At 47.1% G+C, this 27203-nt stretch overlaps 4 protein-coding genes across 4 annotated transcripts in view; 2 read left to right on the top strand and 2 right to left on the bottom strand.

The window, feature by feature from the left end:
• The first annotated feature begins 30 nt into the window (after positions 1-30).
• On the top strand, positions 31-4300 carry trmt13 (tRNA methyltransferase 13). The gene is made up of 11 exons (XM_076275471.1): positions 31-434; positions 544-593; positions 739-805; positions 929-991; positions 1370-1439; positions 1573-1679; positions 1779-1946; positions 2073-2145; positions 2264-2338; positions 3191-3737; positions 4105-4300. The coding sequence occupies exons 1-11, from the start codon at positions 297-299 to the stop codon at positions 4298-4300; spliced, it is 1554 nt and encodes a 517-aa protein (XP_076131586.1). The 5' UTR covers positions 31-296.
• lrrc39 (leucine rich repeat containing 39) lies at positions 4231-11756 on the bottom strand. The gene is made up of 9 exons (XM_076279095.1): positions 11562-11756; positions 10930-11116; positions 9098-9203; positions 8741-8897; positions 7958-8094; positions 7261-7406; positions 6098-6250; positions 5286-5428; positions 4231-4941 (listed from the first exon to the last, which is right to left on the bottom strand). Exons 2-9 carry the CDS (start codon positions 11055-11057, stop codon positions 4868-4870), a joined length of 1044 nt encoding a protein of 347 aa, XP_076135210.1. The 5' UTR covers positions 11058-11116; positions 11562-11756; the 3' UTR covers positions 4231-4867.
• A 4697-nt stretch (positions 11757-16453) lies between these two features.
• Positions 16454-23376, bottom strand: dbt (dihydrolipoamide branched chain transacylase E2). Its single transcript, XM_076279092.1, has 11 exons — positions 23283-23376; positions 22427-22547; positions 22258-22333; positions 21320-21501; positions 20936-21063; positions 18569-18818; positions 18242-18408; positions 17924-18001; positions 17494-17685; positions 17108-17179; positions 16454-16746 (listed from the first exon to the last, which is right to left on the bottom strand). The coding sequence occupies exons 1-11, from the start codon at positions 23331-23333 to the stop codon at positions 16579-16581; spliced, it is 1485 nt and encodes a 494-aa protein (XP_076135207.1). The 5' UTR covers positions 23334-23376; the 3' UTR covers positions 16454-16578.
• Positions 23377-24252: 876 nt separating this feature from the next.
• rtca (RNA 3'-terminal phosphate cyclase) overlaps positions 24253-27203 on the top strand; it is a 9070-nt gene continuing 6119 nt past the window's right edge. The window contains exons 1-5 of the mRNA XM_076279091.1: positions 24253-24698; positions 24824-24924; positions 26065-26208; positions 26670-26793; positions 26945-27003. Of these exons, the coding sequence (XP_076135206.1) occupies positions 24654-24698; positions 24824-24924; positions 26065-26208; positions 26670-26793; positions 26945-27003 (473 nt within the window). The 5' untranslated portion in view covers positions 24253-24653. The remainder of the gene's footprint in view (positions 24699-24823; positions 24925-26064; positions 26209-26669; positions 26794-26944; positions 27004-27203) is intronic.

Raw genomic sequence — 27203 nt, 5'->3', positions numbered from 1 at the left:
TAAGCGCTCTCTGAAAACAACCACATGTTTTGAAGTAAATACATGCCTATTTTGTTTACCATATGGGAAAAAAACGTTTGCAAAGTAACTATCTCCGTTTGGTCTACTTCTTAGGTACACTGGAATATATACGATAATACGTGGTATGTTACGTTTCTCCTCCCGGAGTCATCTGTTTGTTATAATTGTTGCTGCTGGCAACCAACAGGCACAGATGCACAGAACGCCGCGCGCTTGTGTTTACGGGCTCTGGTTTGGGTTTTCAACGCATGACGTGATATTGAAGCGTCAGTAAGATGGAGTCTGCTGTGGTGGCAGATGGCGTGTCTGCCCCTCTCCCAGGCAGATGTGCCTATTTCGTGGAGAAGAAGAAAAGATACTGTAAAATGGTTGTTGGAAGTGGCAAAGCATATTGTGGCGAGCATGCCAATGTCGTAAGTTTAATCTTTCTTTACATTATTCTTATTGGCAACAGTAACTAAAGTCTGAAAGTAGCCTACCCAGCCAGCCAGCCATGCTAAGTTCACACTGTTCTCTCTTTAGGATCAAGAAAGCGCCAGGAAGAGAATACCATGCCCACTAGACCCCAAACAGTAAGCATACATCAGTACATTAGTCAGCAGCCTAGTCTCTGTAATGTTCAAGTATTCTGTTTGTGTGTCTAGAACTTTAACCTGTGTGCGAATCATGGCTTTTACTGCCCTCAAGACATGTTTGCCTTTTCCTTTTCCCAAACAGCACAGTCTATGAAGACATTCTGGCAAAGCACTTGAAAAAGTGCAACTCAAAGGAGAAACCCAAACCTGTACGTTCTTGTGAATACATGTGTAGTGTTTTAGAGCACTTCACTTGCATCAGACTTCAGACTAGATATTTGTAACCCCCCCAAGCTATTGAAGACAAGTTCATTTTTTATTCTCTTCTGCAGGTTTATTATGTGAAAGACATTAACGCTGGTCCAGTTACAGTCCCAGTCCCTGTGTCAGATGAGGTAACTCCTGTTTCTATTGGCATATACAATAATAGTGGCTTTTAAGTAAGTATATATACTCTTTTGATCCTGTGAGGGAAATTTGGTCTGCATTTATCCCAATCCGTGAATTAGTGAAACACACTCAGCACACAGTGAACACACAGTGAGGTGAAGCACACATTAATCCGGGCGCAGTAAGCTGCCTGCAACAACAGCGGCGCTCGGGGAGCAGTGAGGGGTAAGGTGCCTTGCTCAAGGGCACTTCAGCCGTGGCCTACTGGTCGGGGTTCGAACCGGCAACCCTCCGGCTACAAGTCCGAAGCGCTAACCAGTAGGCCACGGATGCCCCAAATTTTATTGGTAAGGAATTGATGCTGATGTGTGTTTGTTTACCAGGTATCACTGGCTGACCGCTCTCAAAAGGAGATGGAGCATCTAATTCAGAAGCTTAAAAATGCTGTGAAAGGTGCACTCATAATTTCAATTGGGGACATTTTTAAATGTTTTTTTCTTGTTTCGAAGTCTGCCATAGTGTTACTGTTTTACCATACAGAGGAGAAATACCCAGTGTCATGTAATGTCCATCTCTTTGCTATCAGGACTCAGTGTGAAACACAAGGAGAGCATACTGTCCCACCCTGTTCTCAAAGAACCTTTGAATGACCCCAAAAATGGAGACTTTGCCTGCAAACACCTGAAGCAACAGGTGCTGTTTGGCCATTTCTGTCTTTGTATTGAGAATTGAAGCCATTTTCATTCACTATGGGTTGTTTGTGTGACTTTGACCTCAGTGTTGCTTTAACAGGCTTCTATTCTGGGGAACATGGAGGCTCTGAGCCTGCTTGGTTCACACAGGTGTGTGGTGGAGTTTGGTGCGGGCAAGGGGAAGCTGTCCCACTGGATCCACACGGCCCTGGGAACAGCAGAGGACGTCCACTTCCTGCTGGTGGAGAGATCCACGACGCGCTTCAAAGTATGTGTGACACAGACCAGCTGCTCTATGTTTCAATCCAACCTGCCACAACTGTGTGTGTGTGTGTGTGTGTGTGTGTGTGTGAGAGAGTGTGTTTATTAAGTGTTTTTCTCCTTGGCTATGAAGGTAGACGGCAAGAACAGAAGTACCGACTCCACATTTGAAAGGCTGCAGGTGGATATTCAGCACCTTGACTTGAGTAAGAAGACTCATTTTATTTATATAAAACATTTACATTCAACACATACAGGAGATGAAACTTTGTGTGTGTGTGTGTGTGTGTGTGTGTGTGTGTGTGTGTGTGTGTGTTTCTGTAGGTAAAGTGTCCCTCCTCCAGGAAAAACACCTGCCTGTGGTGGGGGTGGGCAAACACCTGTGTGGCGCTGCGACGGGTAAATAAAATCACGTCCACACACACGTCCACACTGACCACACGTCCACACACACGTCCACACTGACCACACGTCCACACACACGTCCACACACACGTCCCACACGTCCACACACACGTCCACACGTCCACACACACGTCCACACGGCAACACACACGTCCCACACGTCCACACGTCCACACTGACCACACACACGTCCACACGTCCACACACACGTCCACACACACGTCCACACGGCCACACACACGTCCCACACGTCCACACACACGTCCACATGTCCACACACACGTCCACACTTGGCACACTGTCCACACGTCCACATGGCCACACGGACCACACTTCCACACACACGTCCACACTGACCACACGTCCACACTGGCCACAAGTCCACACTGACCACACTTCCACACACACGTCCACACTGACCACATGTCCACACTGACCACATGTCCACACGTCCACACTGACCACACGTCCCACACACACACTGACCACACTGACCACACATCCACACTGTCCACACGTCCACACACGTCCACACTGGCCAGTCTGGCATCCCAGTGTTGACGTTGGAACTGTTTGTTGTTTTACCAGATACATTACTTCCATTCATTTCATTGGTACTTAATGGAAATAAGTGGAAGTAGCTTCTAATGTCTTGTAATATGCATCAGCAGGCTACATTTCAAGCTGCGTCACATTTCAAGCCACACCATTCTTTGTCTTCATCTAGTTTCTTGCTGCTTGATGGTTCTGTTTCCCTTTCCTCTTATCATGCATCTCTTTCCCTCCCTGCTCTCCTCCTCCTCCTCCTCCTCCTCCTCTGCCTCCTCCTCCTCCTCCTCTGCACAGACCTGGCTCTGCGGTGTCTGCTGGAGAGATCAGAGCCAGGTGACGATGGCGACGAGCCGTCTAGTAAGCGCGTGAGAGCGGACATCGCAAGGGAGGGCTCGGTGGCTGCTCCGTCCCGGCAGCCGGAGGTGGGCGGAGTGGCCATCGCTCTGTGCTGCCACCACCGCTGCGACTGGCAGCACTACGTGGGCCGAGAGTTCTTCCGCCAGCGCGGCCTCGGGGCGGCCGAGTTCGGGGCCTTCCAGCGCATGTCCAGCTGGGCCACGTGCGGCATGAGCCGAGCCGGTGGGCACAGAGAGGGCACAGCAGTGGCCAGCGCGGGCATCACAGAGGGCATCACAGCAGTGGCCAGCGCGGGCATCACAGAGGGCACCGCGGAGGGCATCACAGAGGGCATCACAGCAGTGGCCAGCACGGGCATCACAGAGGGCATCACAGAGGGCATCACAGAGGGCATCACGGAGGGCACCGCGGGCTCCGACACAGCGGAGGAGGAAGAGGAGGAGCACGAGGGAGGGAAAGAAACCGGACCAGACCACCTGGACAGGTCAGCAGTAGACGCCACACATTTTATTATCATATAATAAATATTATAATAACACATAATATTATTATAATAACACATTGTATTACCGTCACAAGGATAATTCATTGCAGACACACTTCAACAGTGTAGACGCAGACTGAGAGAGTGAAACTTGGAGCTGGGGGCTACTGCAGCAGTTTAACCATCATGGAAATAGTGTGACTGAGTCCGTGATGTCACTGGTGTGTGTGTGTGTGTGTGTGTGTGTGTGTGTGTGTGTGTGTGTGTGTGTGTGTGTGTGTGTGTGTGTGTGTGTGTGTGTGTGTGTGTGTGTGTGTGTGTGTGTGTGTGTGTGTGTGTGTGTGTGTGTGTGTGTTCCTCCCGGCAGCTTGTCTGTGGAGGAGCGTGAGCACATTGGCCGGCTGTGTAAGCTGCTGATTGACCAGGGCAGAGTCCACTACCTGCAGCAGCGAGGCCTGGAGGCCGGCCTGAGGTCCTACACCACTCCGGACATCTCGCTGGAGAACGTGCTGCTCACTGCTGTGCCCCGCCCCGGCCACACAGGGGCGCCGCTGCTGATATAGCAAGGGACCAGGCTTACATCATCAAGAGGGGACAGCGTCTCGTGCCGCTGCTGATATAGCAAGGGACCAGGCTTACATCATCAAGAGGGGACAGCGTCTCCTCCGACTTGTTTTTGTTCCTCCATTGGAAATGGAGTGCCAAAGACAGCCCTTCTCCACTGGGAGTCCTGAGTTTCATCCATGTTTTATTTGTTTTGAGGTGTGGGTATGGGTTAGATATCAGAAAAGACTCCTACATGTCGTCACTGGCGTGACATCACACACAACACTGGACGAGCATCAGCTGGCAGGTGAACAAAACACACAAACAACAATACACACTTTCCTGCTAACGACAACTGCAGACACACACTTTTTTGCTGACATCATCACATCATGAGCCATTCATTAGGAGCATAAAAGGGACATGTTCAAACATGACAAGAAGGACAGGACAAAAACATGGCCGCCAGGAAGCAGGGAGGACAGGACGAGGACATGGCCGCCTGACAGGAAGCAGGGAGGACAGGACGAGGACATGGCCGCCTGACAGGAAGCAGGAAGTGCAGAGGCCAACATGAAGGACAGTCAGAAGAGTGGTGGCGTCTCACACACACCATCCAGCGTCACGTTCAGCACTGACGTAAACGTGGCCTGGGAGTCTGCAACACAGACGAGACATGAGACATGTTCAGCATACACACATCAACACATGACATGACTGTTCTGCATACACACATCAACACATGACATGACTGTTCTGCATAAACACAACATATATTTACACATATTTTTCACAGTGATTTGTGCCTGTTTAAGTAGTGTCTCAGGCATGTGTGTGTGTGTGTGTGTGTGTGTGTGTGTGTGTGTGTGTGTGTGTGTGTGTGTGTGTGTGTGTGTGTGTGTGTGTGTGTGTGTGTGTGTGTGTGTGTGTGTGTGTGTGTGTGTGTGTGTGTGTGCTTAGTCTCTCATCCTAATGCATAGTGCATGTTGAGCGCGGCGAGACCTCTCTTGCGTGACTCCCTGATGTACAGCTGCATGAACTCTCGTCCGAACATCTCCCTGTCGTCGTCGTCCTCCGGACCCTCGGCCGGCGCCTCCGGCAGCGTCACGTCCCACGTCAGAGGGTTGTCACGGAAATTCACAAACCTGCCCACACAAAGATCTCATTTTAGGATTTACATTTTAACCATCAACCAGACTTTTTTACATTAAACTACTCATACTGAGTGCAAGCTCATCATTAAGCCTCATACTGCTTAAGTAGTTATTCCCAACCCCTGTATTTTATTCTCATTGTTTATATTTTGATTTTTTTTTTTTTTGTGTATTGAGTGTTTTATGAGTGGCTGGTTTAACTGTTTTGTATTTTCTGTACTGTGCTTGTGAGCTCACAAGGGCAAATCCCAATCCACCACTTTGATACAGGAATAAAGTATTGAATCTGAAATCTTACCTGAGATGCTCACCCTGAGTCTCACCTGAGGTTGCGCATGCCCTCCATCCGGCTGGGGATGTCTTAGCTATGTCTCACCTGAGTCTGCTTACCTGAGGTTGTTCATGTCCTCTATAAGGCTGGGAATGTCTTCGCTATGTCTCACCTGAGTCTGCTTACCTGAGGTTGTTCATGTCCTCCATAAGGCTGGGGATGTCCTTACCTATGTCTCACCTGAGTCTGCTTACCTGAGGTTTCTCATGCCCTCCATCTGGCTGGGGATGTCTTAGCTATGTCTCACCTGAGTCTGTTTACCTGAGGTTGTTCATGTCCTCCATAAGGCTGGGGATGTCCTTACCTATGTCTCACCTGAGTCTGCTTACCTGAGGTTGTTCATGTCCTCCATCAGGCTGGGGATGTCCTTGAGGCGGTTGCCTGTCAGCACCAGAGTGTCCAGGTTGTGCATGCGGATGATGTTGCCAGGGAGATGCTCCAGCTCGTTCCGCTGGAGCCACAGGGTATGAACCTTCTCCATCCTGGGAAATCACACACACACACACACAATCACTGACTGAAGTGGAAAAACCCATCAGACACCACCACCTCAATAAAGACAGACACGTCAACAAATAGAGTGCAAGGCACTGTGTGTGGAAGTTCAGGTGTGGGCCAGGCTGTTTACATTGTGGAAATAGATCATTACATGATGTACGAAGTTCCAACGAAGTTCCAGAGTTTTTGTTTGCTACTGGACTCTCCACAGTTGCGGAGCTATTGTAAATACATTACATTAATACATATTGGTTGCAACCTTCCCCTGGACAGAGTATGTGGAGTCGTTTACAAATTATCAAAGATAATCTCCACAGATCCACGCTGACTGTCAAGGTATTATTACATGATTTTAAAAAATAAATAAAAAATAGGGTGTTGCTCAATTGCTGTAAAGCAGCTTTACATTTTACATTTATATTTACAGTACTATGTGATTCTCCGGGTCGAGGGAGAGTGAAGTTGCAAGGCTGGTTCTCCGTAGTAGACGAGTATAAGTAAGTATAAGTATATATACTCTTTTGATCCCGTGAGGGAAATTTGGTCTCTGCATTTATCGCAATCGGTGAATTAGTGAAACACACTCAGCACACGGTGAACACACAGTGAGGTGAAGCACACACTAATCCCGGCGCAGTGAGCTGCCTGCAACAACAGCGGCGCTCGGGGGGCAGTGAGGGGTTAGGTGCCTTGCTCAAGGCACGTGCCTACTGGTCGGGGTTCGAACCGGCAACCCTCCGGTTACAAGTCCGAAGCGCTAACCAGTAGGCCACGGCTGCCCCTAGAGTAGGCGTCAGCTAGGACGATGCGCCATTCACCTTATTACAAGTTAGTTTACCATCAAAATGACTCCAAAGTTGTTATATTAAGGTAAAAAACTAGTATAGGATGTCTTTAAGCCTTGAGACTGGAATGTGGTGGTTTGGTGGAGAGGAACTGCGTATGTTTGTGTCTGTGTGTGTACCTGTGCATGTCTGTGTTTGTGTGTGTGTACCTGTGTATGTCGTCAGGGAGTCTCATCAGCTGGTTGCCTCCCATGTCCAGCCACTCGAGAGCGGGCAGGTTGACCACACACTCGGGGATCTCGGTGAACTGGTTCATGGACAGGTCCAGGTGATGCAGCTTCTTCAGGTTGCTCAGCTACAGGTGGAGCATCAGTGGACACCCAAATCAGTTAAAGACACTCTGCTCATCGCAAGTCCAACAGTCTGGTAACAGTCATACATAGCATTTCAATGCCCTGCAGTGCTTCCCACAAAATTGAATTCTATTTGTGTTGGTAGGTTTGCAGAATGCAACAGTTTTTAACAAATTAGCACAGTGTGGTTATGATGCAGATTTAAGCACAATTTAGCCAGTCAACTTTTATGCCAACAATCGCAGGATTGTTAATGTTGTCTTTAAACATGCAGGTAGGTTTGTTGAGAGACAGAGAAACAATGAGAGTCCGGGGCAGGTTAGGGACAGAGAACATCAGCAACATGCCTTGGTACTGCCGGTTTGTCGGGGGCTGGTGTTGAAAGTGTTCTCTGTTGGTACTGGATCTCTGTGTGGGTCCCTATGTGGATGGTTCTGTGTGTGGGTTCTGTGTGGTCGGTTCTGTGTATGGGTATCTGTGCAGTCAGTTCTGTGTGTGGGTCCCTCTGTGGGTACCAGTGTGGTCGGTTCCGTGTGTGTGTGTGTGTGTGTACCTGTTCTGGAAGCTCGTCCAGGTCCCGGTTCATGGCCAGCTCCAGTTTCTCCAGACTCTCACAGTTGCCCAGCTCCTCTGGGACGCTGCTCACGCGGTTATAGCTGACCACAAGCTCCCGCAGCCTCGTCAGCTTACCTGGCAACACAGAGCACAGGGCCCCATTAACAATCCCCGCCAAGGAGGGCCATCAGCTCACCTGGCAACACAGAGCACAGGGCCCCATTAACAATAACCGCCAAGGAGGGCCGACAGGGCTCACCTGGCAACACAGCGCACAGGGCCCAGTAAAAACACACGGCCGAGGTTGAGGTAGAGGGAGAGGGGTAAACCTTAGTGATGAACTAAATTGTCCCTACTCCCTAACTAGGGGTGTGTTCGTAAATTGCCACTCCGAGCGCTCCTAATCGTTCGTAAATTTAGAATTATCATGTATTTAATCAGAGCTTCACAGTCTCGGAGCGTCCAGAGTGTGTCAGATTGAATTTACGAACGTACCCTAGATTGTCCCTACTCCCTGACTAGATTGTGCCTACTCCCTAACTAGATTGTGCCTACTCCCTAACTAGATTGTGCCTACTCCCTAACTAGATTCTGCCATGAAATCTGCTGGTCATCAGGTAGGAACAGTGTTGTTGTGTCTGTGTTTACCAAGAGCAGAAGTGTTCCCCCTGGACAGATCTTTTTGGGTGATGTGGGTGATGGCGTTGTGGGTGAGGTCGAACACTAACCGATCTCTTTGGGGATGTGGGTGATGGAGTTATATGACAGGTCGAACACTAACCGATCTCTTTGGGGATGTCGGTGATGGCGTTGCGGGAGAGGTCGAGGACGATGAGCTGCTGAAAGCTGCCGATGAAGTGCGGGATCTGCTGCAGGCCGGTGCGGTGAAGCTGCCACTCGTGCACCTCTGACAGCTGGACCAGCGCAGCAGGAAGGGTCTGTAGCAGAAGAGAACATCATCGTTACATTACAACACACACACACACACACACACACACACACACACACACACACACACACACACACACATATACACTAACACACACACACACACACACACACACACACACACACGCATACACACACACACACACACACACACACACACACACACACACTCTGTAAGGAGGTGGGCTACCTTCCACTCCTCCTTCTGTATGCGCAGGATGACTCGTCCATCCTCCGTCACGATTCGCTCTCGGAGCTTGTTCAGAGCAATGCGGTCCTCCCATGGCCCTGTCAGCCTGGACACACAGGTGTAGACACACACATTCAGGTGTAGACACACACATTCAGGTGTAGACACACATTCAGGTGTAGACACACACATTCAGTTGTAGATTCACACATTCAGGTGTAGACACACACATTCAGGTGTAGATTCACACATTCAGGTGTAGACACACACATTCAGGTGTAGACACACACATTCAGGCGTAGACACACACATTCAGGCGTAGACACACACATTCAGGCGTAGACACACATTCAAGTGTAGACACACACATTCAGTTGTAGACACACATTCAAGTGTAGACACACAAATTCAGGTGTAGACACACATTCAAGTGTAGACACACACATTCAGTTGTAGACACACATTCAAGTGTAGACACACACATTCAGTTGTAGACACACATTCAAGTGTAGACACACACATTCAGGTGTAGACACACAAAGGTGCAGACACAAATATTCAGGTGTAGACGTAGACACACACACACACACACACACATACAGACACACAAAAGTGTAGACACACATACACACACACACATTATATAGCACACTTAAACGCAATGCAATTGACCCAAGGTGCTCACAGAAATAAAATAAAAACAGTAATAAAAACAAAATATAAATGACAAAACATAAATACAAATACAAAAAATAATAATGATAAAACTGAATATGATCGTAGATAAAAGAAGATACGGTTACTAAACCTACCACTACTATAGGCCTAGAGCAAAATGTACAGTGAAGTTAAAGGCAGTTAATATAATGCTGAAAAGAAATAAAAAATAAGATAAATAAACAAACAAGAGGAGAATGAATGGACATTAAAGGCCAAAGAAAATAGAGGGGTCTTTAAATTTGATTTAAAGCTACTTATAGTGGGACAGGACTTAATTTCTAAAAAAAAATCCCTATCACCTTTCGTTTTTAGGATTGCATTGGGGACTGAAAGAAGATGTTGCAAGGAAGACCTTAGTGGCCTAGAAGGACAGAAGGGACTTAAAAGGTTACAGATATACTGTGGTGCCGTCCCATTTAGGGCTTTGAAAACAAAAAGCAAAACTTTAAATTAATTCTGTATTTGACAGGTAACCAGTGGAGTTGGGCCAGCACAGGACTTATGTGCATATGTTTCTCTGTACCAGTAAGGAGCCAAGCTGCTGCATTCTGGACTAATTGAAGTCTAGCAAGGGTAGATTGGTTTAGACCTAAATACAGAGAGTTACAATAGTCCAGTCTAGGTAACAAATGCATGGATTATAGTTTCTAAGTCAGTATATGAGAGCCAGGGCTATTCTTCTTAATTGAAAAAAGCTTAGTAGACATGCAAACGCACACACACACACACACACACACACTCAGATGTAGGTATGCAGATGCAGACACACACACATGCACACACACACACAGATGAAGACACACACACAGGTAGTGAGATCATGTCAGTGAAGCCTAAACACTAAACATTGCTCCTCTTAGCGCTGCTGCCTTGACTTGAGTTGTTTTTTGGTATTTTTACCTTCTCAAGTGTAGATGCTCAATGGCAGCCATCTTAGTATCACACTCATACCACAGGTGCCTTAGGCCTGGCTATCAACTGGTTATCAGCTCTAATGCTTGTTATGCCTGCATGCATGCACACACACACGCGCGCGCACGCACGCACGCACGCACACACACGCGCACACACACACACACACACACACACACGCACGCACACACACTCCTCACCGTCCCACGGCTGCCCTGTCCCGGAGGTCTCGTTGCTTCTGCTGGTCATCTTTGCTCTTCTTGATCCTGGTCTCCCAGAGCGCCTTGATGGAGTTGACCGCCCCGAAGCACACTGCCACCCCCGTCATGGTGCCTCCTGGCCCAGACACGCACACCACAGTCCTCCCTGCTCTCAGCCACTCTGGGCCTTACCCAGCGCAACAGACAGGGGGCGACAAACACATCTAAACACTCTGTTTATAGACACATAAGCTGACCCCATTACAGAGTCCTTTATATTAGAAACACTCATGTTTACTTTAGAGCTCAGCAGGATTTTACATGTTTTTTTTAATTATTTTGTCCTGTTTCCAATGCAGTGTAAATTTAATCAGTGTAAATTTAAATGTAACATAATGCAGTGTCAATTTAATCAGTTTAAATGTAACTGTTGCATTAATAGACAAACTATGGATATGCAGGCCCACAGCTTGATATATCTGTCCAATCTTTTTCTGAACTCGGGGTAATAGATAAAAAGCATGTCTATGTGTGCGTATGCTACATTTCCCCTCAGATTTCTTGTGAGGCAGTTTGCACAGCAGAGAGCTCAAGGCATGTATGAGAAAGCCAAGACCGGTGCTGTCGCCTACCTCGATCATGATGTCACTCGGTCAGTCATGGCTCTGACGGGTCACATCTCAAACCCAGCAGGTCAGTTCCGACAGAACTCTCTCACAGCCACAGAACTACTCCACCACCACAGAACTCTCTCACAGCGACAAAATTCCACAGCAGAAATGCTCTCCCTGTGTGTGTGTGAGGTTCCCAGACCTGCAGGCAGTGTGTGAGGGTGACCTGTGAAGTGTATGTGTGTGTGTGTGTCTGTGTGTCTGGTGTGTCCAACTGAAGGGGACCTGCGTGACCGTGATTGGTGAACTGGGGGGGAAACGTGGCGGGCGCTAATATTAGCAGGGAAGGACTCTGGGAATAGAAGGGTCACAAGGCACGTTTGGCACTGACGCAGCTGTCCCTTGACACATGCCACCCCCACCCCCACCCACACCACCACACTTTAAGAACACAGCAATGAGATGTAGAGACCTGTTGGAAACAAAGCCTATTTCTGCGTCCCATCAACAGCAGTGTATATGCAGCAGACTAGTGTTGCACGGTGTATCGATACTAAAAAGGTATCGCGATGCCTTCACGCAAAAAACGATACGATTTCAGACGTTTTTAGAATCGATACTTTATTAAAATAATAACGTTCTGTGTCTGTGTCAACTGCTGCTCCCACTGCTCCTTGCACGCATCTAGGCAAGTGGGCGTGTCAAGCAGGCAGCTCTGAGTGAGTAAGTGTGCAGCCAACGTCAACATAGTTCTTTGCCGACAGTTCTAGGCCTTGTGGATAAAACAAAAGGTGTGCTATTTCTATTTCGGATACATCGCGTGAAGGCAAGCCATCAGGTACACAAAGTCATTTAAAAGCAGTAGGCTACGCATGGAACTTGGCTAAACACCTCGCAGATATATCCCAACATTTTTAAAGAGTTCAAAGAACGACAGGTTAACGAATATGCTATAGAAAACACGACTACATGGTTAGTGCCAAGTTCTTCTCTTATGTTTTAGTCTAGCCTAAGTGAAACGAGTATGGTTCTCTGGGATAAAGCGAACCTTCCTTCATCAATGAATTTTGACGAGACAGAGCTGTAATCATTTTGACGAGACATAACGAGCTGTAATCAAGGGTGCTAACGCGATGAAAGCGCAATGTTCACGCCATAATAACATTACCATAACTTGTAAACGATCTATTTCATGTTCGGTCAGTAGCAGCCTACTACTGGTAATATTTGTCATGGCATGTAGACTGCAATTTGTTCAATAATTATTGCCCAGATGTAGGATAGGCTACCCGAAATGCGCTAATTAAAGCCCACATCATAACACCACCAAAGCGTGTTGAGTCCTAATAATAATAGCGGCTTATTGTTACAGTACGTGGTAGCAAATCATGTTATCAAAGAAATAGACGTAATGTAGGAATGCACACAGATATATTGCAACAGGTAATGGTGTAGGCCTATCTGACGAAGACCTGAGTGGTTGGAACGTCGTACTTGTACACTGGGCACAAAGAAGGCTATCCTCACATTTTCCCCTTTGCAACTGTCAAAGAAATCCCATGAACACGGGAAGGCCTAGGGTAGCCTATACTGTACATCAGATGGCCTAAAGATTAGGCCCCTCTGCATAGCATTCAGTGATTTGCATGCAGTAATTTTAACACTGACCTTGATCTAGCCTAGTTTGGCTATTTAAAGCTACTTTATTGCCACAACACAATGTAAATGAACTATAACAAACAATAAAGGACTTAATCACACAAAGTAGGCCTACTATTTTACTGACTATAAAAAAATAATAATTATGTAGGAAGTTTAGAACCCAGAATTGACCTACACACTACAAAAGTGCACCAAATTCAACACAAATGACTCAATACACTTGGAGGAGGTATGAGTCCTTTCTTCTCCAGATATCTTAGGATTTCGCCGTAGTATCGTTTTAGTATCGAGCATCGTGATATTTATGGCAGGTATCGTATCGAAGTCATAATTTTGGTATCGTGACAACACTACAGCAGACATCACTCAAGTATAAAATAAATAAAAGTTGACATCTCAATCTCAGATGTGAACTCATTATAGTGACTGTGTATATTAAAGACAGGGGACTTCAAAAAGGTGATTATCACACATGTTCAGCATCAGCAGCATATTTTATTCCTCTTTTTGTTCAGCATTTCACGAGGTAGGCTACTATTACTTGTTATTGCTTTAATTACTATTTAAGTCATACCCTAAAAGACCGCCATCAACCTAAAAAATATTTAAAAGCATTAAAACCTGTGACTGATCTGAACACTTCAATAGGGCCACAATATAAAAAAAGAAATGTTTACTTTAAACTTGAAAGGCATGCAGTCTTTAACCAGTGAAGTTTCTGGATGATCTTTCCAACAATTCGTGAAATGTTAAAGCACAGAGAGGCCTAGACAACAGCTCTTTAGATGTAAATATTAGTCTAGTCTATTAGATTTACCAGTCATAAGATACACTGCACCATACAGTCTGTTATTAAAAAGGTCAGTCATGTCATAGGTCAATAATGATGATCAAGTAGGCTACATCAGAGTAGGCTAAAACAGAAACGTGTAGCTAATGTGAGCAGAGCCTACAACGAATTACACAGCAAATTATTCTTGATAAACTGCGTACAGAATGCAAAGCGCAAACAGGGAGTCGTTCTTGAAAGTATACTCCACAAATGTGTCCGCTGTGGGACTCCATATGCCCCTGCTGGAGCAAGTCACCTCGCAGTCCTTCACCTGCCCGATGGCGACGAAACAGATGAGCTTGTACCGATCACACAGCTGGACTTTCGCCGCATCTCTCACGCTGTCTGCCAAATCTCTGGCGATCTCAGAGCAAGATGAGTTGTATTCTGCACCGCCGAGCCTTGCCTCCACGATTGATTTCATGACTAACTTTGCATCCTCTGTTGAGAATCGCTGTTCGGGGAATGGCTGGTACGCCTGAAAGAGCCCCGACGCTTCCAGATTGTTGTTGCCACAGTTGGGAAAGTTCCCCGAAGACGGCGTTTTGGGGACCGGGCAGCGCTCGTGAACTCCACTCTCTTTTCTGGCTAACCAGCTCCGTCTGCGCGTTTCTTGCACCACGGTCGAAGTGCTGCTTTGACGCTGCAAGGCATCTTTGCTTTTGCTGAATTTCAAGCATCCATGGGCTCGATGTCCCGCATCTAAAATACCCTTACCGTTCCTTGGAGCGTCGAAAATACCCTTACCGTTCCGTGGCGCATCGTTTTGAGACTGTTGTTGCCTCGCGCTTTGCTTCTCTTCCTGCATGTTGAAGATCTCTGTTTACCATAAAGTCAAGCCGTTATCATACCGCGTTATGGTAAACGTTATGGTAATATCAAAATCTGTCTGCGCACTCTGTCCAAGGTGCGTCCGTGGTTGAGTCTTCACAGAGTCAATAAGGGTCTTGGCAGTCGAATTAATCTTCTCCTGAGGGCTTTTACAACCAGACATACGTCAGTGCTTTGGAACCAATGGCCTTCAGCACCAATGTATTATAAACACAACTGAAGAATTATCAGCGCGGAGCTGAGTTTTATATTAACATGTGTTGCTTGCTTTTACTTAATGATTAAACTCGTCTGGTTTGAAGTAAAGGTTTGACACTCATGCCAGACATAAACAAGAGACTGGGCACTTGTCCTGAAAGTGATGTCACAGCCACACACACACACACACACAAAGTAAATTACAGACACGTCAACTTTATTAAAAGGTTTTTCACGCTCGACACACTCATTCACACAAATAAGGAAATAACACACACCAGTGACCATTGCAGCAAAGTAACGAAAAAAATCTCACCGGTCTCCGCCAGTAGCAGTTAGCCTCCTAAATACTGGTAAGTTACAGTACAGTTTCCCAAAAGGTCATACGAAACAATGGTGCTAGGCATCCTACCCATTAACATGATGATAGTTTGAAAGACAAATGCAGACGTCACGTGACAGCAAACAAAAGCAGTTCAGTTCATTCTAGAAAATTAGCACCACAGAAACCAATAACTAAAAGATGCACTTCCGGAAGTATTTTTTTCTCCATCAGAACCTGTAAAGGTTTGTCTTAGAACAACTTTGATGAGGAATTATTAGCGGAACTCTTGAAAGCCAGCCAGTTACCACAGATTCGAGTTCTGGAACAGAACTAATGAAGGTATATATTCTAAGGAATCATTAACAGTGAGTGGTTCCTTTAAAAGCTGCTCTACATGACATCTTATTTCATGGGGAAAACACTGCTACTGGCAAAACATCCAGTAAGAGGGGGGACTACTGTGAAGCTGACTGACTTCAGGCTTCTGCCAAACCAAAATCCTCACCAAAGGGCAACTGAGATAACCTTCGCGGTTTGCGGAACAAGGCAAGAACCATTTTTACCTTCGAAAACAGTCTGAACATTCTGGGCACCCGGCCTGGATTCTCCAGTTGAGCTGCTTTATGAGGAGAGGGCTCTGTAACAGCATAGGCCCAGACCTGGCATGCGTCACCAGGGAAACATCTGACCTGGAGACAGCAGCTCAGGTGTGATGAAGACAGCTTATATGAACACAGGAGCCTCAGTGGATATGTATGAGCTGTGTAGTGTGTGTGTGTGTGTGTGTGTGTGTGTGTGTGTGTGTGTGTGTGTGTGTGTGTTACAGAGCTCCTCACATCCAGGATATCCACATGCTCTCAGAGGTGCAACCAATCAACCACATCTATGTCAGCAAGGCAGCAGGGGGAGAGGCACCTTCCACCACCAGAGCAGCACACCAAGACCTACTAAAGACTGTTAGAGAGGAGATGCCCCCATGCTGGGAGAGGACCAGTGTCTCTGTCTGTGCAGCCGTCCGTACAGCTAAGGGGGTGTGGGGGGATGAGGTGGGGTGGGTTGGGTTGGGTTGGGGGGGGGGGGGGGGGCAACCATGCATCAGCCCTCAGTCAGGTACATTTCTCACACACGTCACAGGTGGGGTGCGGCTGACGCAGGCTGGGTGGGTGGGTGGGGGGAGGGTGGAGAGTTCCTTATTTAAGGTCCAGAACCATGGCAGCTGGGTTCTCCAGGTAGGACTTCCACAGGTTGGAGAAGCGGCACATGGTGGCCCCGTCGATGATGCGGTGGTCCGCTGACCAGCTGACGTTCATGATGTGGGCCTTCACCACCTCGTCCTTAGCGTTAAACCGGGGCAGCACCTAGTGACCAGCACAGAGCGGGACTTTACTTTGACATCGACTTAGGACCCGTGTACTACAGAATGAGCTAACCAGCAGGTTAGGACCCGTGTACTACAGAATGAGTTAACCAGCAGGTTAGGACCCGTGTACTACAGAATGAGCTAACCAGCAGGTTAGGACTACAGAATGAGCTAACCAGCAGGTTAGGACCCGTGTACTACAGAATGAGCTAACCAGCAGGTTAGGACCCGTGTACTACAGAATGAGCTAACCAGCAGGTTATGGTCTGTACGGAATGTGTTTTTGAGGGCAGAATGTGTTTTCCAATGGCTGAGTGTATTTTCTGAGGGAGGAGAGGGCAGTTAATTTAAAGTCTCACCTGAGCTTTCCCCAGAGCTCCAATAGCCACCTCTGGTGGCAGGATGACTGGTTTTGCATAGGTGCCTCCGATCTAACCACACACACACACACACACACACACACAGGGAGAGAAAAAACATGGCCAACATGAACATGAATGTGCCACTTAATGTCTGATGCACACTGAAGCCCAAACAGCTAACCAACTGCACACAGCCAACCAACTGCACACAGCTTCTGACACTTACCTACACATGCTGTACTATAGCCAAAGTCTTTACAATGAACTTAAGGAAACATGCTGCCCTACAGCCAAATGTCTGTATGCTGAACTTCGCCCAAGACGTAGTCCACTAGTGACCCCGATGACCCCAAATGACCCTCCCAAGACCGTTCGCCACTTACGGAGCCGATGTTGGAGAGCGTGAAGGTTCCGCCGGTGAGGTCAGCGGCACCCAGCTGTCCCGCGGTTCCCAGGTTCTGCAGGCGGTTGAGTTCGGCGGCGATCTCAAACACACTCAGCATCTGCACGTTCTTGACGTTGGGCACCAGAAGCCCCTGAAGCGTGTCCATGGCCACACCCACATTATGGGATGCCTGGAGCAGCACAGGGAACACATTAACCTGCAGCTCTGACGCTAGCATAGACACACACACACCACACACAGACACACACACACACACTAAGGTACTAGTACATATATACACACATAAACACACACCAAAGGAAGTAAAATATTTACACACTTACACACCAAGTACAGGCACACCTTAAGTAGTAAAACATTCTTTCTTTCTCTCACTTGCACGCACACACACACACAGTACTGCTAACCTTGTATGTGATATTCTGGCAGGCTTCGTCCAGAGACGCGTTGAGGATGGGATAGTGAAGGAGGCCCAGAGATGCTGCCTGCATAAACACACACATTACTACTTCAGAGTCAGCTCAGAGTGTGTGTATGTGAGGGGTGTCACATACGTGTTAAAACTGGGTCCAAGTCTGAAGGTGGTGGTGCAAGATGAAGGGCATGACGCTAAGTTTGATTAGTCTTGTCTACCTTGATGAAGAAGGGCATGAAGCTAAGTTTGATTAGTCTGGTCTACCTTTATGAAGAAGGGCATGAAGCTGAGTTTGATTAGTCTGGTCTACCTTTATGAAGAAGGGCATGAAGCTGAGTTTGACGCCACGGGCTTCAGCGACTCCCTTAAGCTCCGCCCTCAGTCGCAATAGCTGTGTCAAGTCAACCTCGTCACAGTAACCGAAGTGGGGTATCTTTAGCGCAGCAGTCATCGTCTTCACCATGGCCTTGTGAAATCCTGAAAACACACACACACACACGGATGATACATGGGGGCACATGGAACTCTTAAGTAGTGTTATCAAACTGCCATTTGTGTAGAGGGCATAGGTGTGTGACCCAGGAAGTAATAGAATGCAGGAAGTGACCGATTGTGTGGGCACTGGGCAGCGTCTCACCTTTGAGGGGTTCTGTGCGGTCCTTCCCGGTGAAGACGGGTCTGGGCATGGCGGGGGGAGGCACGGGCTGGGGGGGCGCCTTCTCTTTGGGTTTGGGGGCAGCAGCGGTGGTGCCGGGGGCCGGTGGCTGGATCTCGTGGAATGGCGAGGGGGGCAGGATGGCGCCTGTCTGCTTGGCTAGGTAGTTGAGGATGTCCTCCTTCAGGATGCGGCCATCCCTCCCTGTGCCCACCACCTCACTGAGCTTAATCTGGGGGCAGAGAACAGCGTCACACGACAGAGACACTCTCACACACACACACAGACACAGAATAACACACGCACACACACACACACAATAACACACACGCACACACACGCACACAGACACAGAATAACACACACAGACACACACACAGACACACACACACACACACACACACACACACACAGAATAACACACACAGAGAAAGACTAGCCACTGCCCTCTCAGATCAACAGTGATACACAGAATAACACACACAGAGAAAACACACACACACACACACACTCAGACACATACACACACACATACACACACACAGACACAGAATATCACACACAGAGAAAGACTAGCCACTGCCCTCTCAGATCAACAGTGATACACAGAATAACACACACAGAGAAAACACACACACACAGACACACACACACATACACACACAGACGCACACACACACACGCACACAGACAGACGCACACACACACACACACACACACACAGACAGACGCACACACACACACACACAGACAGACGCACACACACACACACACGCACACAGACACGCACACAGACAGACGCACACACACACGCGCACACACACACGCACACACACACACACACAGACGCACGCACACAGACACAGAATAACCCACACAGAGAAAGACTAGCCACTGCCCTCTCAGATCAACAGTGATGCTCTCCGTTACAGAGAAAAGCCCAACAGAACTCCATGAAGATTTCCATGAAGAACTCCATATTTAAACAATAACCAAATATATAATATGCTTTGCTAAGTACAGCACTCCAGATTTCCTTTCCTATGGATTTACAACTACCTAGACAACTGTTTGATTGACAACTACCTAGACAACGGTTTGATTAAGTCTGGTAATCTGGGCTACAGTTTCCCTGGACAGAGATCCGGATCCATATAGGATAAGGTGATAGGATAAGGATGCACTCACCAAATCCAGCCGTTCCTGAACACACAGACACAGACACACACACACACACACACACACACACCACGCTTGGCCTGTTCCTAATCCAACTCCGAGAGCTGTTCCCCTTCCCCCACCAGTAGCCATGACAACAGGCCTTCACTGGTGGACAATGTGGCTGTAACTGCCATGCCTTGTGTGTGATGGGGAGATCTTTAGTGTGTGTGTGTGTGTGTGTGTGAGAGAGAGAGAGAGTCAGAGAGAGAGAGAGAGATGGGCTGATCTTTACTGTGTTTGAGTCTGTGTGTGTGTGTGTGTGTGTGTGTGGAGAGATCACTCCACCAAGCAAGCTATGCCAAACAGCACCATCCATCAGGAGGTTGTCTACTGCAGACCTTCTGGTGAACCAGACGTCACCACACACACACACACACTCTCTCTCTCTCTCTGTCTGCCTGTTGTTTTCTAAGGCTGTGTGTGTGTGTGCGTGGTGGCAGAGGTCCAGCTAACACAAAACACTGTAAAAGGCATTGGTAGCAGCTGCCCGAGACAGATAGTGGGTCATGGTGGAAGTGCGCTGATAGTTGTTGATTCAACTCGAACCGCCCCCTCCCCCACAGCAGACACCAAGTCTCATCTTAAACTGGCCAAACAGAGTGGGTGAAGGAGAAACCCCAAGCGCGCACATACACACACACAAACACACACACACAGGTGGGAAGCACCCTCTCAGCTAAATGAAGTTCCCTTGATTAGCGTGTTGGGTTATAATACCACACTCAGCTTTGGGACGACTTCACACTCCCTAGGGGAACCATGGATTTGTTTACAGGCATGGCCTTCTCACACGGAACTAACATTTTGAAAACTCTTCCATGACATGAAGCATTAATTGACACCCACCCTCGACAAGTGACCATCGGTGTTCACTCGGCATTAGAGGGTTTATAACACACTACCACTTAAAAGATAATTCCGGTATTTAGCACTTTGAGTCCCTTTTCTGGTTTGTTTTGGATGAACTAGAGTGGTGGACACCGAAATGTTGTCTATAAAGTCTAAGTGGCTAGGGAGAGGGTAAAGTCACTAGTTTTGATAAGGGTTTCAGTCTCATCGTCAAGTTTAGGAAATGCGGTAGGACTTCCTCATTCTGTGTTAAGATAAGAGCGCGAGATGTCCACCCACATTGTTCTCCATGGCCAGGCGTCTCACTGCAGGTGTGGCGTGCGTCTTGTGGCCTCTGATTTCCTGGTGTGTGTGTTCCTCGTGCGACACGGCGGGAGTCTCTAAAACGTCCTCCTCGTGAGCTGCATCTGCAGAAACACACAGAAGTGTGTGTAGAAGAAGTGTGTGTAGAAGAAGTGTGTGTAGAAGAAGCGTGTGTAGAAGAACCTGTTACAAATGACAGTAGCCATGATGGGAGAATGAAGAGCATTTACAATTTACAACACTTTGAACACCTGAGCTAAAAACTAATATCGTTATTAGTAGTCAATTATAGAATCAGAATGTGTCAACATTAACAGTGCTCCATCCCTTCTCCACCAGAGAGTCAAATGACACTCTTACCCGGCCCACCCTCGGTTTCTATGTCAACCAGCGGCATGCCTACGAGCGCTGTGGCATCAATGTCGTAGTAGATCTTGCGTATGACACCATCGTATCGACTGGTGATTGTGACTGAAGCTTTGTCACTCTGGACCTCACAGATGCTGTCGAACTGAGACACCTTGTCTCCCTCCTTCACATACCTACACAAGGAGGCAAGACACAAAAACAGCCATTTTTAAAACAGGCAAGGAAACCATACATTCACTTTAGCAACTCTAAGCAGCCAAGGGGTCAATACAGGCAATGGAAGCCTCAATAAAAAAGTATGTAATCAACAATGTATGGTTGGATTGCCCTTGGGAAACATTCATTTTCAACATAGGGTGAACCAGACAACCCAACATCCTGACCAGAGAGCTATGGAAACATGTAACATGGTCTAATGAGCCACATTTTCCTTTCCAATCCAAATGAAATCCAAATAATTCAAAATATGGAAAATGTCTCCAAACTGTATACGTGTGCACCCTAGTGTGGATCAATGAAAACAAAACTGGCAGCTTTCTGAGAAGCGAGGAGTTAGTATTCTATTCCTTTCCATCCCTATTAATCCCTATTAATTTCCCTCACGGGATCAAACGAGTATATACTTATAAAGGCTCTTACTTGTCTTAGTGATCAAACGAGTATATACTTATAAAGGCTCTTACTTGTCTTAGTGAGGCTCATGCAAGTTGGTCATGTTTTCCTTTAATAACAATTTCCTTTGTGCTTTGGAGAAAAAGACCAGGTGACCTTCACGTTCTTTTTAAATTAATTTTAGATATTGTACATTATGTTGTGTGTCCATATTATTGCAGAAATTCAATTGAAGAACTATGGCGCCCCCAGTGGGTGCTTAGTGAAGGCACACTTTGACTTTCAAGGAAACTCTCAAAATAAAACAAAATACCCACCATTCCTTTACGGTTACTTCCCGAATGCCCTCCCCGATGTCTGACAGTTTAAACTGCAAGACCGGTCCAGCCGCCGCTGAAATTAAAGAACAAAGTAGGTACTGTAACATTGTAATTTCCTGTTCAAAACAAGCATGCGCTGTACACATGACACCAAATGGACACATACCACAACTGGATCGAAAGTATCGGTGCTGCGTCGGGATTGTGATGGAGTAGGCATGCGGCGGTCGCTCGAGACGGGTCGGCCGAATCCGTGAGCAGTACCGTTTGAACTGGTGCGCAGACGCCTACCAAGGGCATACAAACAATACTAACATGTTATAGTGCAATTTCCACTTCGCACATGACACCAAAACAGCTTGATTGTTTTGTGCGACCAGACGCATATTGTTAACCAAACTGTACCCGTGGTCACCAGTCACAATGTCCATCTCGGCAGGATGACCAATGTCAATTAACACGAAGCACGCTGGAAGTGTACCCATCCACGATGTTTCTCAATGACAGTTCGAAATGAAAGGCATATTATGAATATTTTCTCACTTGCCTTCTTAGTTATTACCGTCTGGACAAATGCATTGTCACGTTGTTACTGCTGATAGCAGACAAGTTAAGTTACTGTAACAAAAACGTAGATGACACGACAATATCAACAAAGTGCAATGAGGTGTCCTAGGAGTTAGAGTAGCATAGATGACACCAACCACCGGATCTAGTACAAATACAAATGGGTCCTGCAAACACTCAAACTCAAACAAGTAAACACGTCTCACGTAACAACTTTTGTTCAAACATTCAAGGTAGGGAAACTAAGGGGGAAGCTTGCAAACACAGTGGCGATGTCGCTAGCCAGCTAAAGTTAACGCCGATGGCTCGCTACTCACACCACTGAACTACGCTACAAAAACTACGCTTACTCATCGTATCATTGTATCACCGGTTTTGAAACATAGCGGTCAGAGAACATGCATCTGGAAGCGGCAACAGTAATATCTGTGAATGCATAAGTCGTGGAAACCTACCAAACGCCTCACAAGAGTGAATGAACCTCTCAGTGTGATAACCGCAGCCATCTTTACCCTAGCTTCTCATTATCCGGAAATGACAACACATTCACGCCCCTCAAGAAAAGCCTATCATAAAGCGACTATCTCAGGGCAGATTCAGCGAGTTTCAACATGCCCTCTAGGGGGCCACGTTTATTCATAGGAACATCAAATGAGACATCAAACTGGAACACCATATCAGACATGAGACAGCAGACCCTCTCTCACTTGTTGATGTTAGGTAGTGGGGTGTTATCCGTGCTTATCTTATCTGACATCTTTTCACCATGTTCTCCAAAGTTGGTTCACCCTGCTGAAAAACAGCATAGCAATTAGTCTTTAATTTTTGAGCTGGTATGACCAATGTGATAGTATCAATAGTATGTATATGACCAGCTAAACCATCAAAAGCATGTGTTACATATCTTAAACTCGTCTAGCTGTTTTTCCCGTTTAGCAGGCATGTTAGGGCTTATATGGCCTGGTCTCCTGATTAGAAATTAGCTTTCATAATTTAAAAAAACAAAAAAACAAACAAAGCAGCTCTTCCTACAAACCTGAAAGTTGAGCCTATCTGATTGATTGGGAATATGTAGTAGCTTACTATCACTGTTAAAGGTCAGTTCTGCTGTAGTTGCTCAATGATTTCCAGTTTTAGATCCACTGTAGCCTATATAGGCTACTTGCGCTGTCCTCACAGGATAAGATAGGCTTAGAGGGCAGTACTTGAGAATGTGTAGGCCCTTATCACATGTTTGATTAAAAAAAAAACTCTTGGGGATCTTTCTTTTTCTGAGAAACCGAGATCAGAGTCAGCGCTATCTGACTGCTGCAGATGAGATGAGCGACTCATCTTGGCCCTGAAACCACAGATGCTGAAACTTTCTCAAACAATGCGCTGCCAGCCGGCGGCGTCATGTTGGCCTACATCTGCGCATGCGTCAAGCTTTCTGGTGGTGCAGTGTGGCAAGTCTCCTGGAGCAACTCGCTTACCTCAGAAACTGAGTCATCCTGCCCGATTTAGACATTTATTTATCACCTACTGTCTACAAAACTGTCCAGCGAATACATTAGACGATTTTGTCCCGGGTTGTTTGACTAGCTACTGCGCAAGAGAAGATTGTGCAGAGTGCGCATTGACTCTGTTGGGAAGTTCGCGATTGTCTCTCAGCATTGTTTGTGCTCAGCTGCCGGCTACATCGTTTTTGCCGTTTGGAGGTCAGGCTTCCCCACAAGCGTAGCTGTCCAGCTACAGCATCTTCTCTCCTCGCAGAGATTCAGCGCATCAGTACAGTTCTCAGAGTAAAATTGTGGACAAGTTTTTGTAATTTTCTTTCTCTCTCAAAAATGGCCGCAACAACGTTCGAAATGGACGGAAGTGTGATGGAGGGGGTGAGTAGGCTCTTTTTACACAACAACTAACTTCTACATGTATATTTGTACATTTTGAATAATGTCGTGTACGACTTTCTCTTTTATTTAACATTACTCCGTTGACCGGTGTTGATCTCTTTCAGGGAGGCCAAATTTTGAGATTGTCTGCTGCTCTTAGCTGCATTCACGGCACGTCAATCAAAATAAACAAAATTCGAGCTGGCAGAAGCACGCCAGGTTTAAGGTAAATAGAAAGTGTGTGTGTGTGTGTGTGTTTAAGGATTTGTAATTATGTTCCTCTTTCTGCTGATTCATATTTTGCTATGTTGTAAGTTGTAAGCGGCAGGCTGGCGACCTGCGGGGCTCGCTCCCCGCTCCACCCCCTCCGTAGAGACAACTTCATGTGAATCGCAAAACAAAGCAAAGTTGGACGGAGCGCTGTTGAAGCGCTAACGTTACATCCATCAATTCCAAAATATCCCGGGCTGCATTAACTGAGTCTGTGTATGAGTCGGTGTGCCGTTAGGCACCGTGTGTTTTAATTTCTCCATTAAAAAAGCCGTTACTCATCCATTTTTAACGGCCTCCTTTGTTACTTGTAAGCACATGGCTACGACATTTTCCACTTGAAGTGTTTATGCTGATTATTTTTTTGTTTTAAGAACAGAAATTACATACCTTGTATGTGTGTAACTATGATGGATGATCATAAACAAAGGCTTTGTTGTATATCTAAAAATGCTAATGATCAAAGTTATGTGCTTAAATGCTAAGTCATACATCTAGACTCGAGTGCTGTATTGCTGAAGGGTATCTGATAAGGGCTGTGTGGTGCTGAAATGTTAAATAGTATGCACTTGATGTAAACTCGAACGTTTTGTCTTTATTGCTGTCCTCTCCCTCCCTCTCCTCCTCTCCCCCCTCTCCTCCTCTCCCTCTTCCCCTCCCCTCTCCTACTTTCCCCTCCTGCCATCTCTTCTCTCCTCTCCCCACTCCCCTTATCTTCTCTCCTCTCTCCTCTTATCTTCTCTCCTCCTCCTCACTCCTCTTCTCTCCTCTCCCCACTCTTCTCTTTTCTCCTCTCCTCCTCCCCACTCTTATCTTCTCTTCTCCTCTCCCCACTCCTCTTATCTTCTCTTCTCCTCCTCCCCACTTCTCTCCTCTCCCCACTCCTCTTATCTTCTCCTCCTCCCCACTCCTCTTATCTTCTCTTCTTTCTCTTCTCCTCCTCCCCACTCCTTTCCTCTCCCCACTCCTCTTCTCCTCTCCCTACACCTCTCCTCTTCTCTTCTCCTCTCCCTACACCTCCCCTCTCCTCTCTTTCCCACTCCTCTTCTCCTCTCCCTACACCTCCCCTCTCCTCTCCCCTCCTCATTGTCCCCAGGCCTCAGCACCTGATGGGTCTGGAGCTAGTCAGGGACTTGTGCACTGGCAGTTTGGAGGGCGCTGTGATCGGATCCACAGAAGTCAATCTCTCTCCCGGCACAATCAAGGGGGGCAGCCACATCGCAGACACCCAGACCGCGGGGTAAGTTGGCACACAGGTGCGCACTCACACAAGCACGCACGCACGCACGGTTGGAGCTTTAAAAGCGACTGCTGGCATCCCTGGGGAGTCACTACTCGTAATCAGCGGTATCGATTACACCGGCTGACAATTGGGGCAGACACGCTGTTACGTTAGCGCTGCTGTGATCACTGATGTGATGTGATGAGAAAAGCGAGACATGATTTAACAGTGATCAGCTTGTCATGTTCTGAATGTCTGTTGTCAGATTGAGTGTAGACCATGTTAGAAATATATAAGCTAAAAAAAAAAAAACATATATATATATATATATATATATATATGCGCTAGAATAATTCATTTTTCAGATGGGTTTAGTCAGGTGTGGGTTGTCGTAGGGAGGTGTGCTGCAGATGGTGGCTAGACTGAGTCTGTCTGTGTGTGTGTGTGTGTGTGTGTGTGTTTCTCCTCGTTCCCTACAGGAGTGTGACGCTGCTGATGCAGGTGTCGATGCCGTGTGCCCTCTTTGCCCAGGGTCCCTCTGAGCTCTGCCTGAAGGGCGGCACCAACGCCGAGATGGCGCCCCAGATCGACTACACCCTCAGGGTATGAACAGCTCCACCCCTCAGGCCCTCAGGGAACACATACACCTGGAGCTACACACACTCTCACACACACACACACACTCTCTCTCTCTCTCTCTCTCTCTCTCACACTCACACACACACATTAATGTCTGTTGTCCTCTGCCTTGCAGGTGTTTAAGCCCATCGTGGAGAGGTTTGGTGTCAACATGGACTGTGACCTGCGGATGAGGTGAGGTTCTAAGTGTTCTGCCGTGTTCTGCGTTACTCCTGGGGTACCGTGTGTATATTGTCGTTAGCGGCTGTGGACAAACAGCGTTTAAAGCTAAATGACTAAATGTCTCTTTGGTGGTGTGTTGCCATTGAGTGTTTGCCTTGGCCTGTGTGTGTGTATGTGTGTGTGTGCGCGCTGTATTTGACCTTGTGTCTTTA

The sequence above is a fragment of the Alosa pseudoharengus genome, unplaced genomic scaffold (assembly GCF_046254945.1).
Source record: "Alosa pseudoharengus isolate Yale_2024_CS ecotype anadromous, Long Island Sound unplaced genomic scaffold, YU_APseudo_1.1 YU_APseudo_1.1_scf_11, whole genome shotgun sequence".
Lineage (NCBI taxonomy): Eukaryota > Metazoa > Chordata > Actinopteri > Clupeiformes > Clupeidae > Alosa > Alosa pseudoharengus.
Note: the sequence above shows the minus strand (reverse complement) of the source record. Positions and strands in the feature narration are given on the sequence as shown.

What these genes read in the sequence shown, in the direction of transcription:
- trmt13 (XM_076275471.1), top strand. Translation starts at nt 297, where the DNA reads ATGGAGTCTGCTGTGGTGGCAGATGGCGTGTCTGCCCCTCTCCCAGGC. An exon ending in CAAAGGAGAAACCCAAACCT is followed by an intron (nt 806 to 928) that starts GTACGTTCTTGT and finishes TCTCTTCTGCAG; the next exon opens with GTTTATTATGTGAAAGACAT. An exon ending in CAGTCCCTGTGTCAGATGAG is followed by an intron (nt 992 to 1,369) that starts GTAACTCCTGTT and finishes TTTGTTTACCAG; the next exon opens with GTATCACTGGCTGACCGCTC.
- lrrc39 (XM_076279095.1), bottom strand. Translation starts at nt 11,057, where the DNA reads ATGACGGGGGTGGCAGTGTGCTTCGGGGCGGTCAACTCCATCAAGGCG. An exon ending in GACAGGGCAGCCGTGGGACG is followed by an intron (nt 9,204 to 10,929) that starts GTGAGGAGTGTG and finishes CTGTGTGTCCAG; the next exon opens with GCTGACAGGGCCATGGGAGG. An exon ending in GAGGACATGAACAACCTCAG is followed by an intron (nt 5,429 to 6,097) that starts GTAAGCAGACTC and finishes TTGTGTGGGCAG; the next exon opens with GTTTGTGAATTTCCGTGACA.
- dbt (XM_076279092.1), bottom strand. Translation starts at nt 23,333, where the DNA reads ATGGCTGCGGTTATCACACTGAGAGGTTCATTCACTCTTGTGAGGCGT. An exon ending in GAAGTAACCGTAAAGGAATG is followed by an intron (nt 21,502 to 22,257) that starts GTGGGTATTTTG and finishes CTCCTTGTGTAG; the next exon opens with GTATGTGAAGGAGGGAGACA. An exon ending in GCCAGAATATCACATACAAG is followed by an intron (nt 17,686 to 17,923) that starts GTTAGCAGTACT and finishes GTGCTGCTCCAG; the next exon opens with GCATCCCATAATGTGGGTGT.